Genomic DNA, 13607 nt, shown 5'->3' with positions numbered 1-13607 from the left:
ATACATTTTTAAAAATGTAAGCTAATGGCTTTTCATTTCACATCATTCTGAGTAATCAATATATCTGAAATGGTCGTAAATATATTTTTCTCCAAACTGGTTTCATCAGGGAAATGTTTTATTTTAGATTTGTTAAGTGACGAGTGATAAGATTTTTAAAATATGTAGTGTAAAACAGATTATAGGGCTACTTAAAAATTATTAAACATACCTGGTTGTTGCGTATACTACCAGTCAAAAGCTTTTAACTTGCTTAACTTGTTAAATGTTTTTTTTTTAAAAGAAGTCTCTTCTGCTCACTAAGCCTACATTTATTTGATCCAAATTACAGTAAACAGTAAAATGCTGAAATATTGTTACAATTTAAAATAACTGTTTTCTATTCGAATTCATTTTAAATGTAATTTATTCCTGTGATTTCAAAGCTGAATTTTTAGCATCATTACTCCAGTCACATGATCCTTCAAAAATCATTCTACTATTCTGTTTTGCTGCTCAAAAAACATTTATAAACATTATAAATGTCTGTATCATCACTATTGATCAATATAAAACATCCTTGCTGAATAATAGTATTAATTTCTATAATTTCTTTCCAAAAATAAATAAATAAATAAATAAAAATGGCTCCCACCTTTTGAATGGTATAGTGTATAATGTTAGAACAGCTTTTTATTTCAAATAAATGCTGATCTTTGGATCTGTCTATTCATCAAAGAATCCTGAAAAAAAATTTACTTAACCGTTTTAAATATTGATGACAATAATAATAATAATAATAATAATAATAATAATAAATCTGCATATTAGAATGATTTCTTAAGGGTCATGTGACACTGAAGACTGGAGTAATGATGCTGAAAATTAAATTTTAAAATATATTTAAATAGAAAGCACTTAAAGCAGTTATATTAAATAGTAAAAATATTTCACAATATTACTGGTTTTGCTGTGTTTTGGATCAATAAATGCAGGCTTGGTGAGCAGACGAAAATTCTTTATCTTACTGTTCAAAAACATTTGATTGGTTGTGTATATACATTTGAATATTTTTAGATATTAAATATTATTTCTAAACTTTTATTTTGAAAATAATAAGAGCGTTTCCCGGTTCCGGAAGTACACAAACACAGGGCACTCACGTTGCTTTTTTGCAATGGATACCATACATGCTTGTTTCAAAGAGAAGATCGGTGAAGTACTTTTACCCGGAGATGTGTTCTCATTTAGTTTTCCTGAATCTGGAGATGGTAGTATTAAAACAGAAAAGGTAATATGCGGTCCAGGTCTCCGGAGAAATGGAGAGGAGGTTCAAGTGTGTAAAAGTGGAATTTTGCGCCATAAACAGCCAAATATGTACTGGATAGACTCTCAGCAGAGACGGGTGAGGAACTGGACTGCAGTAAACCCATAATTTATGTGCACTTATTATTATTATTATTATTATTATTATTATTATTATTATTATTATTATTTTAACTCAGTTTATGTTTGTTCTGTTGGAAATTTTGTAATTTTAAGCATTTTTTCTTTTTCTTATTATTTTTAATAAATGATTAATTAAAAAAATATATATATATATTTTTTTTGGTGCTTTTCTAAATACAGTTTAACATAAAATATAAAATTTAAAAAGCCCAAAACAAACTTTCACTCATTAGGGGTAATTAGTTCTCCTAATCCTTATTTCTTCCAGTATGTACCAGCCAAAGGTGAAAGTGTGATCGGTATTGTGACTGCAAAGTCTGGAGACATCTTCAAAGTGGATGTGGGAGGAAGTGAACAGGCATCTCTTTCATATCTGGCATTTGAGGGAGCAACCAAAAGAAACAGACCTAATGTGCAGGTATTTTCTCATATATTGCTCAACTCCCTTATACCCCACTTGCATTATTATTTTCTTTACAAGCACTATTTGTGTTGTATTATGAATGTAACAATGATATTGTGTGGTTTTGTTCTGCAGGTTGGAGATCTGGTGTATGGCCAGTTCACAATTGCAAACAAAGATATGGAACCCGAGCTGGTGTGTATAGACAGCTGTGGCAGGGCTAACGGGATGGGGGTCTTTGGAGCTGATGGGCTGCTCTTCAAAGTGTCACTGGGACTAGTGCGCAGGTTTGTGATTTGTCCATGTAATGCAGCTTAAAAATCTATAGACTGATTTATTTCATTAAAGTGATCGTTCACCCAAAAATGAAAATTCTGTCAATAATTAGTCATCCTCATGTTGTTTCAAACCTGTAAGACCTTTGTTCATCTTCAGAACACAAATTAAGATATTTTTGATGAAAAGCGAGAGCTTTCTGACCTGCATAGACAGCAACGCAACTGACACATTCAAGGCCCAGAAACGTAGTAAGGACATTACTAAAATAGTCCATGTGACATCAGTGGTTCAACCTTAATTTTATGAAACTACGAGAATACTTTTTGTGTGCAAAGAAAACAGAGATTATGACTTTATTTAACAATTTCTACTCTTCCGTCTGCGCCAATAACCTTGTGGTTAGTACGCCGACATATAACGCACATGTACTTGCGGCGACCCGAGTTCGATTCCCGTCCCGAGGTCCTTTGCTGATCCCGCTCCCCTCTCTTTGCCCAGTACTCCTTGTCACCCTCTACTGTCCTGTCCATTAAAGGCACAAAAGCCCAAAAATACAACTTAAAAAGCAAAAACAAAAAACAATTACCGTGTCAGTCGTAGTCATTCACAAGGCGCATACGTTGTGTTACTGTCATGAATGCGCATCAAAGACTTACACAGAAGAGAATAAAATAAATAAAATGAATAAAATTCATTGAATAAAATGTTGAATAAAATTATTATTTTTGTTTTCTTTGCATACAAAAAGTATTCTTATAGCTTCCGGACATAAAATCTGAATCACTGATGTCACATGGACTATTTTAATGATGTCCAGACTAACCTTCTAAGCCTTAAACATGTCAGTTGCATTGCTGTCTATGCAGGGTCAGAAAGCTCTCGATTTCATCAAAAATATCTTAATTTGCTCCAAAGATGAACGAAGGTCATACAGGTTTGAAACAACATGAGGGTGAATAATTAATGACAGAATTTTCATTTTTGGGTGAACTATCCCTTTAAGAATTGCAAGCGTTTCGAGCAATTTTTGCAGGTTTTCTTAAATGTTGTTTAAATATGCAAAAAATGCATTATGTAATTAAATATGCACTGATCTGCATACATTCCAAGAACAGAAATATAAACATTAGATAAAGCCAGGTTCAAATTTTTGTTTTCATCTCTTTTTATAACTACATACATGTATACATACATGTTTTAAAAAGATTGAAAATTGCTAGTAATAAACTGTAAAATGTTTTGCATGTTAGTGATACTGAAGTGGAGATTTGTGCGGAAAAAAATCATTTTGAGAAAAATGCTTTTAAAGATGTGTATTATAATTGAAATCTACAGAGGTAAACAGATAAAAATGCAATAATCTTACATTTGTGTTATATTCCATCTCAGCTGTGTAATTCCTGTATCATGTATGTTTGCACTATGTCCGTACTTTCTTCTGCACTGGAAGCTCCTGTCACCAACTCCCCATAAATTCCTTGTGTGTGTAAATATACTTGGTAATAAAGCTCTTTCTGACTTCTGACTTCTAAAGTAAAGTGTGTGTTGTTCTTTCCATCAGACTTCTGGCTCCTCAGAGTGAAATAGTGAAGGACCTAGAGAAGATTTTTCCCTTTGAGCTGGTTGTTGGGATGAACGGCAGAGTGTGGGTGAAAGCAAAGACTGTTCAGCAGACGCTGATAGTGACCAATCTTCTGGAGACATGTGAGAACATGACCTCACAACAGAGACAGACGCTATTCAAGAAAGTGGCAGAAGGCTCCCTCTAGAGGATATCGGAAACACCCCTTTTCCCACAATACAACTGGCGCTGGACATGCCGAAAACACCCATCATCAGATTTCAGATGTTCACACGCTGTGGAAAAAAAAGGAAAAAAAAAAAAAAAGCTTACAATGGACATCACTTCCTTTGTATTTCCAGTTCTCGTGACAGAATAAGAGAGAAAGGGGAAGTCAATACGTTTGCCTTTGTTTCTTAAAATACATTTTTGTATGAATAAAAATAAATAAAATACTGGTGAAACAGCAGATGCAACCTGTATTTTAGTGATTTATAAAGTTGTAATAATTGCTTTAGGTTTGCTAGGCTGTTCTGGTCCAGAAGGGGGCACTTTATCTCCATTTTCATTAGCCGGCTTGTGGTTTTAAACCATGCTGCTACACTGGTAGCTGCAGGAAATGACTTCAGATGTTTGGATAAGAGAAACCCAATGACTGTAATCAGCATCATTTTATATGCAGTTATTGAGAAACATCCCTTTTTATAGACATGCTGAGCATTAATAATTTCTCTAGAGCAAGCTTATGTCAACAATAATTAAATAATAAATGTGTATCTAGTCTTTTTTGCTTCAAGATTAACACAAATATATAAAAGACACAAGTCCACAAAGCCTTGTACACCACCTGTTCTCAGCAACTACACAGGTAAATTTGATATTGCAAATAGGTGTGTCTTACCACATTATTTGAATATATATCCTACTTATGATCAGTGGTATATAGTGCAAACAGTTTTATTGTTCACCACACGTTATTCGTCTAGTTATTCCCGGACATCTCGCTTAAAGGATTACTTCCGTGTTGAAAAATAAGGTGGGTAAAAGAAATAGAACATATATAATAAAATATTTAGCGAATATGCTGTAAATAAGGGACATGCAATATTGACATCCGGTGAATTTTTGTCAACTGTCAGTAGTTTGCCACAGAGCCGTTTAATAATATTGTTTGTTTAGACCAGTGGTTTCAAACCGGTTCTGCCAGCACCCCCAACACTGCATGTTTTCTGTATCTCCCTCATCTATCACACCTGATTCAACTCATCAGCTCATTAGACACAGCAAGACCTGAAATGGGTGTGTCAAATATGAGAGACCTACAAAATGTGCAGTGTTGGGAGTGCTCGCAAAACCGGTTTGAAAAATCCCTGATTGTAGACTAAGCATTTATAGCTTGATTAGTCAGTCAGAACATAGATGCCACATCCAGATGCAGTCTGATTCTGGCCAAGTAAACATTTCAGTTCCCATGCGCTTGTAAATGAAAGTGAAAGATGCTGATCAACATGGAAAGATGTGTCTGGGCATGTTTTCCCTATTGAATGCGTTATGTATGCAGATAAGTGTCCAAGGCAGAACCAGGGGCATGGAAGCTTTGAGTCACTGTAAGAACAATGACTTTGAGCTCCTATTCTACTAGAACTCCAAATCTGCCTCACATTAGACGTGCAGACCGCAAAGCCTGTAGCTATTTTTCAATAGTAATTAAGGAGCTACGCTATTAAAGTTGCAGGAGAAGTATGATTTCTGCATGAACTGCTTTGTAAAAAAAAAGTTTGAGCTGATTTGCAGCTAAGTGATGCATTTTTATATCTTTATTGAAAGTGTAAAAAGTATGGGAATCCCTCAGCTAATGATTTCTCCAAAAAGTCTAATGAGACCGGATTGAAGGTGTTGGTCAGAGCCCCTGCCCTATAAAAACACTTACAAATGCTGAGTTTCTAATTCACAAGAAGCATGTCCTGATGTGAACCCCAAGCCTTAAACAAAAGAGATCTCGTAACAGCTCAAAATGAAGAATCATTGCATAAAGCTGGGAAGGATTATAAAAGCATTTCTGAGAGCTTTCTGTTCATCAGTCCTCTGTAAGACAAATATGTCTATAAATGGAGAAAGCTCAGCTTCTACTCCCTAAGTGGGCGTCCTGCATGAGGACGGCAAGAGCATGGCACAAATGCTCAGTGACGTTAAAGACAGAAATACTCTGACAACACAAACGTGAGTTCCTTTCTTCTGTTGAACACGAAAGAAGATATTATTTAAGTACAGTATGTTATTTAAGTATAAGTAGAAATACTGAAATTATCTTTTAAAATGTACTCCAGTAATCTTGGGAAAAAAAGTACTGTAACCATGTACTGCAACTTCCTGAATTTCTAGAGTTTTCAAATGTCTTGCAAAGTTTTAACAGTAGTAAAATTGACCCTCTGGGAGAGGGGAGATTCCTGAAACTGTGAAAATTTTACACTTGTTTATTACAGACATAAAACACATCTTGTGTTTTTGTATTATTTAACCATACTACATTTGTCTACAGTTGCAACTTAAAAAGCAGATGTTATGTTGTGACCGATGTGGAAGTTCATGACAAATCCTGCTGTACTTTGTATGTTCTATATGTTACCAAAGACTATAGGGACTTTGATGCTACCGTGTTTTACATACAGGTTCTACACCTCCTTTACCACACTGTAAAGTGCCTGTGAAGTGGGTCCAGAATGAACCTGTTCAGACAAGCACTTGTGAATTCTTCCCACTTCTTCCCATATGTTACAACACTATGACAGCCAGGTGTGACTGGTGGGCATTCCTCTCTTTTAAATCTAATGCGAGACTGTGCTATGAAATGACATTCAAACATATTCACTAGACAACCAAATGAAAAGGGGAAATATTACCCTGAGATTTGCATAATAGAAAGGAATGTGCCACACAAATGATTGAAAACTCACTCATATGAAACTGATATTTCTTCATATTTCTAACCTGTGTAATTAAAAGCTGGGAAAGATTATTTTTATTGACTATTACCTATCAACTAGTCAACTATCTTACAAATAATGTAAAAATAAAATAATATAAATATAAAAAAATAACATATATATATTTTTTTTTATGTTAAATACCTTAAAAAGGTGTTCTTTTAATGAGGGGAACCATCATTTCAATGAAACAGCGTGTAGCAATGAGACTCTGGTTATTTAAAGGCGTCCTGATGTGGATTTTTTTAATTATTATTTTAATATGTATCTTGTGGTTTAATTATAATGTTAATAAAGGTTTGCAAATAAATAAATACATGGAAAAATTATTAATTTCAACCCTTATTCTGACTATTCTGCACTCTAAAACAAGCTGTTTTAAGGGGCAGGTCCTTTAAGGCATTGGATAGAAAGCAGTATCAATGCCCCCTCACTATTGCATGTGAGTGTTTTGACAACATGATAAAAAGAAAAGATAATTTCCAGAGAAAGCATTATGAAATAATTTGCTTACCATTTGTGATGAAGCTGCAGTCAGATCTAATATTGCTTCATCTGTCAACAAATGTTTCTTTGTAAACTCTCCATGACACTGTGCCTCATTTACAAAACAACATGCTCCAAAGTCCGAACAGTCCTCTGACACTCTACTTGTTCCTTACGCTGGGCCTTCTGATATTTGTACAAAGATGCGAACGAGCTGTTTAAACCAACGCGTCAAACCGAAAGTTCTTAGTACTGCCCTTCAGAGGCTACAGAATACTTACATGTTTCCCAGAAGACAAAATAAGTTAAATTTACCCTGATCTTCAAATTCAAAAAGTTTTCACCCCCCAGCTCATAATGCATCGTGTTTCCTTCTGAAGCATCAGCGAGCATTTGAACCTGTAATAGTTGCATATGAGTCCCTCAGTTGTCCTCAGTGTGAAAAGATGGACCTCAAAATCATACAGTCATTGTTGGAAAGGGTTCAAATACACAAAAATGCTGAAAAACCAAAGAATTTGTGGGACCTGAAGGATTTTTCTGAAGAACAGTGTGCAGTTTAACTGTTCAGGAAAAACAAGGGACTCTACAACAACAACAACAAAAAAAAAAAAACACAGCTGTGGATCACACAGGTAACAACACAGTATTAATTTTAATACTTTTTATAAATAATAAAGTTTTAGAAAGTTTTAGAAAACTATTTTTTCTCTTGTGGACTATATGTAAACATCTTTTATGTGAAATATCTTATTCAGGTCAGTACTAAATAAACAATAAGCATTTTGTATGATCCCTTTTTAAATAATTAATATGTTTAATGATTCTGAAAGAGGGATGTAAACTTTTGACCTCAACTGTAAATATTTTGAGTAACAATAAAAAAGAAATCTTTTAAATCATTTGAATTAATCAAAATGACCAGCTCAAGAGTCTGGAATTTAGTATTTCTGATAATATTCATTTTAAGGATAGTTCACCCAAAAATAAAAATTCTGTCATTAATTACTCACCCTCATGTTGTTCCAAACTTGTAAAACCTTTGATCATCTTCAGAACACAAATTCTGTCGTGATATACTCTTGTGAACGTGCATCAAAGACTGATTTGGAAAAGAAAAATGTGTTGAATGAAGCCTTTATTTTGGTTTGTGCAAAACATATTCTCGTAGCTTCATAAAATTTAGGTGGAACCACTGATGTCACGTGGACTATTTTAACAATGTCCTTACTACCTTTCTGGGTCTTAAACGTAATAGTTGCGTTACTGTCTATGCAGGGTCAGAAAGCTCTCGGAAAAATATCTTAATTTGTGTTCTGAAGATGAACAAAGGTTTTACAGGTTTGGAACAACATGAGGGTCTAATTAATGACAGAATTTTAATTTTTGGGTGAACGATCACTTTAACTTTTTCATACTTGAAACTCATGGAAGAGACCATTTATAAAATGATTCTTTGCTTTCATTTCGGATCACTGAATATTGCAGATAACTCCAGGGAAAGAGTTAGATGTGCAGCACGTCAGCCTAGGTAAGAGACCGCAAACGTTCGCTCCTTCTCCGTCTGCCACTGTCTTTTGCGTCTGCATATTCCGTGAATGTGCATTTAATGCTTCTCCCGGGGCCTGAGCCTATGAGCAGCACTGAATCTTGGGCCGTGCATTCGGTGCCAACAAAAATAATCCCTGCCGAGGAAGGAGCATTAGCCAAACGCTCTCTCGCAAGTAGAGAAAACTCTGCTAAATCTTAAATAACAAACACAAACTTGACACTGACGACCCCGTTGTCTGAATGGACACGATGGCTTTCGTGGCTCTCTGTGCAGAGTTAAACTCTGAGTACACAGTTCATCATCATTAGCTTGACATCATGATTTAATAACAGGAAACCTCCCTTTTCCCTTAAAACTGCTTACGCTTAGGGGATGGTGCTAAAATGGTCAATACATGCAAGAGTCAGCTGAACGTCCTCCCTCTGCTGTGAAAAGCTGCCGTCATGCTTTAGCTGGACATTTGCCTGCACAAGCTGCAGCTGCCCGGCCTCAGTTGTGGTCCGTGGTCATATGCTTTCCAGAATCCTCTTCCTCATCTTTCTCAATGCGTTTTTTGTTCACCGTCCTCTTCACCCTCCTCCTCCTCACCTCCCTGCTGGCCAGAGTCTTCTACGTTCATCTGTAAAGCTACCCGAAAAGCACAAACAGATGTCCCTCAACAAATTGGATACATCTCTGCTTCTCATTAGCTCTTACAAGGTTGGCTGGATCAAAGTCGGTCTGGCGTCTGCATTTACTGTTCTGCCAAACACAGGAGGAGCGAATCTGAACACGGGGAACTGATGTGGATTGTGTGGTTCATACCAGTGATGACAAACCCTAGAATTTTCATAATTATCTTTACATACTACAACCTGTGGTTATCTTGTTCTGAAAGTAGGATTTAGTTGCATAAATGGACGATACTAAAGTAAGTCACAACATACCATAATAATACCACCTAGTAAGACATTTTAAAAAATTAAACGATTTAAAAGAATTAAAATTCAAACAAGAGATCACTAAAAGTTTTGTTAAGAATACAATAGAACCAAATAGAAGATTTTGGGCTATATGCTTTCTCTAAACTTCTTATCAGCTTATCTGACATCACGGAAATAAACGTAGTGTCTGGTGATGTTGACGAGCTATTTTATTGATGTCCTTATTGGGAGAACATGAGATGATAAGTTTCAAGGGAATACAAGATGCTTTGTAAATAACTAGCAGTAAAAACAAGACATGAGTATTTCACGCATGCACCGTGCTGTCGTTAAAACTAACCACGATAAAATGGACATAATCTGAAAACTGTTCATTTGCTTTAGCAAAATAACAATATAAAGAGCCGAATTCAATTTATTTTCTTATAATCGCGTTTCTCCAAAAACTACTACACTGTAAAAAACACTTTGTTGAGTCAACTTAAAATAATTTGTAACCTGGCTGCCTTAAAATTTTAAGTTCAGTCAACTCAAAAAAGTTTATTCAACTTGAAATGTTAAATTATACTAAGTGACAACTTAGATATTTGTTTTAAATTTTAAGGCAGCTGGGTTACTTACCCATATGTTAAGTTTAGCAAACACAAATATCTAAGTTGTTACTTAGTACACCTTAACATTTCAAGTTGACTAAACTTATTTTAGTGGACTGAACTTAAAATTTTAAGGCAGCAGGGTAACAAATTATTTTAAGCTGACTCAACAAATTGTGTTTTTTATTTTTTACAGTGTACGAATCAAAAATTACATAGGCCACGTACAGACTGCAAGTTTTTTAGGAGTGACAAAAGCATTTAAATAAATTATCGTTCCATATGTGTTCGGAACAGGAGCACTCACGAGCCCTGTGGTAAAGTGTCAGTGTTGCCAGATCTTCATAGAAAAAAAATACAAACAAGGACAAGCACAAAAAAAACACTTGCTTTATGTTTTATAACACTAAAAAAATCATATATCTTATATCTGCAACAGACTACGTAAAGTGCCTAGCTTTATGAGCTAAGACCAAACAACATGCCTAAATGCGCTTCTAAATATGAGGACATGGCAACACTGCAAGACAACGCCCTTAAAGCAGCCTCGCGAGCATAAACAAAACACAGCACATCTATCAGGGGTAGTTTAGTTAAAATCGACGGACAAAAAGAGTCTTTAGCCAAAACATGGCAGATGACAAACAGCTCAATTCTTATTTACTCCCACAAGATGCCAGGAGTGACAACCGCATTTAAACGCGGGAGTGAGTCCCGTAAATTATCGTTCCATGTGTGTACGGAACAGCAGTCACTTCAGCATTTGTAACCATAGCAACATTTTGGCGTGAATAAGAATTTAGCCGTTTGGCATCTGCCATTTTTGGCTAAAGACTCTTTTTGTCCGTCGATTTTAACTAAACTGCCGCTGATAGACGTGTTTTTTTATGTGCTGTCTTCACAGGTTTGGAATGACATGACAGTGACTGACTGACAACATAACTTTCAGTTTTAATTGTTCCTTTAAGATCAACATGAACATTCTTTCATTCTGCAATTCTTGTCAATTATCCTGCGGCAAATATGTGCCCTGTGTTTTTACTGTTGGATTCGACTGTTTTTAACAATGTGATAAGAAAAAATGGTCTTAAAAATGTCCCTTGTGGTTAGGAAGGGTGTACTTAAATATTTACCATTGGTGTTGTTCTGTTGATTTCAATGTTGAAATTTCAAGGTTACAGTAGCCTATATTGACTTTCCCTTCCTGGTGCTTTGCAACTCAGTCTGCATGGCTTAAACATTACATTTTTGTTTTTTGAATCAAGACTCAGCCTGCCTGGAATTCAGACAGGACATGTGGGTCTCAGAGGCCCCTATATTTTAAGACGTGACAGCCAGGTGGGTCTTTCTTTCCTGCAGTAGGCTCTCAAGGTCACTTCACTTCCACACAGGAAAAAGAAATGCCTACTCATAGTCTGTTTATACCAGCATTACTATAACTGACTTCATTATAAATTTCAGGAACACGTCAACACGTTGCCAGATAACTTGATCGTCTATCATGCAATCATACTTAATTTTCAGGTCAAAGATGGAATCGAAATTAGACATTTAAAAAAGAAAAAAGTAAAAGACACACACAAATATTTATTCACAATTAATAATGTGTCAACAGTATAATCCACACACACACCTATATTTGAACTCTTGATATGTAACCATTATAAAACAGCCTATTTGATAATAACAAATCATTTATTTTGTAAATGTTTACAATTAGGTGTACTTATATTATGTATTAAAATTATATATTATAATAATTAAGCAAATGTTCTCCCCAAATTTTCATAACCAAAATGTGTTCTCATCGTTTTTTTTTAATTCTCATTATTGTAATACAATATATAGTTTAATTAAATTAACCTAAATTAAAAGCAGTACAACAAACATCATGTAATAATGCTTGTTTAAATCATTAGAAAAGAGACCTCATATTATAGTAATAAGAATTTGGGGAAAATGTGTGTAATTGTCTTTTTGCGATAGGTCGTTTTTTTTTTAATTATTTAGATTTTAGGGTGAAATATGAGCTGCATGTGTTTTCAACAGGTCAGCGGCAGGCCATGGATCATTAATCTTGTCTTGCTGGTTTCTGTGCACTGAGGTGACCCTGAAAGTCTCTGGCCAGTTTGTCTGCCAGGAAACAGGTTTGTCTCTCCAGGGCAATACAGACTTTGTGAAAACAGAGTTTTAATTCCCACTTCATTCTCTCTAAGTTCTTAAGAATTCCCCAGTTATTTCATTGTAAATGTTTAGCTAGACCAGCTGGGGATTTCAAGTGGAATTGCACAGAAATGTTCCACACCTGTGATCATCATTTAGCTAGAACAACCTGGAATTAACCACCGTAACGACAAGGGACGGCTTTTAACTTTAAATTCACTGTTATAATAAGCTATTGTTGTAGTAAACACCTAAAGATGCTACATGCAAAAATGTGTGTATGGTGCCTTGTTCCACGTCATGCAAACAGCAGTGGAATTCCATGGAAACACTCCACCCAGTAACAACACTGAACTGAACATTAACTACAGTGGCAGCTAATGACATTCCCATTGGTATTGGCTCAAGTTCACATACACGCCACCATGAGAAAACCAAACCATGGCCTTATTGTTTATGAGGACTTCCTGATAATGCTTTTTTTAGCACTGCTTATTTGGTAGATTTAAACAATATGTAAATAAACAGCAGTTTGATATGTTATCTGATTCAAGAGAGGGAAATTATAAACATGTTTATCTGAAAGATAAGATAGAGTATTCATCCATTCAACCTTCTCATTATATTGATGTTTTTCTTCAACACGGAAGTCAGTGACTTTTAACCTGAAGAATGCTTTGCATTTCCGTGTCCAGTGTTTCCAGTCAAATTAGCGCATATTCCGAGTTGATAGTCTGATGTTAAACCTATTAATATGTTTTTAAAAAGCGCCATCACTTTGCAATGACCGTCATTTGTCAGTGCTTCCTTCCTCAAAGTTTAATGAGCGTGTATGATGATTACTCTATTTTTAAAGCATAAATTTGATTTAAACAATAGGTCTACATAATATTCACATATGCTGTTCATAGGGGATGTATTGTATTAGCCATACAGTTACAGCATGAAATATTATTTAAACCTATTACTATTAACATTTTTTTTATTATTTTTTATATTTGTCTCACAATTCTGATTTTTGTTTCTCACAAATGCAAGTTTATATCTCCTAATTCGGACTTTATAACTCGATTTAACAAAACTAGTGAGTTTGTTAATTCTGAGGGAAAAAAGCAGTAGTGTGGGATATAAACTCTGAGCCGAGGGGAAAAGAGAGAATGACGAGTTGTTTTTCCTCTGGAGTTGTGGGATATAATCTCGGAATTGCGAAAATAAAGTCAGAATTTTGAAATATA

General features: G+C 35.1%; 1 protein-coding gene across 1 annotated transcript; it reads left to right on the top strand.

The window, feature by feature from the left end:
• The first annotated feature begins 1112 nt into the window (after positions 1–1112).
• On the top strand, positions 1113–4140 carry exosc3 (exosome component 3). The gene is made up of 4 exons (XM_051127149.1): positions 1113–1384; positions 1697–1846; positions 1967–2118; positions 3672–4140. Exons 1-4 carry the CDS (start codon positions 1157–1159, stop codon positions 3877–3879), a joined length of 738 nt encoding a protein of 245 aa, XP_050983106.1. The 5' UTR covers positions 1113–1156; the 3' UTR covers positions 3880–4140.
• Positions 4141–13607: the final 9467 nt, after the last annotated feature.

The sequence above is a fragment of the Labeo rohita genome, chromosome 14 (assembly GCF_022985175.1).
Source record: "Labeo rohita strain BAU-BD-2019 chromosome 14, IGBB_LRoh.1.0, whole genome shotgun sequence".
NCBI lineage: Eukaryota > Metazoa > Chordata > Actinopteri > Cypriniformes > Cyprinidae > Labeo > Labeo rohita.
This window is presented reverse-complemented; position numbering and strand designations above follow the sequence as displayed.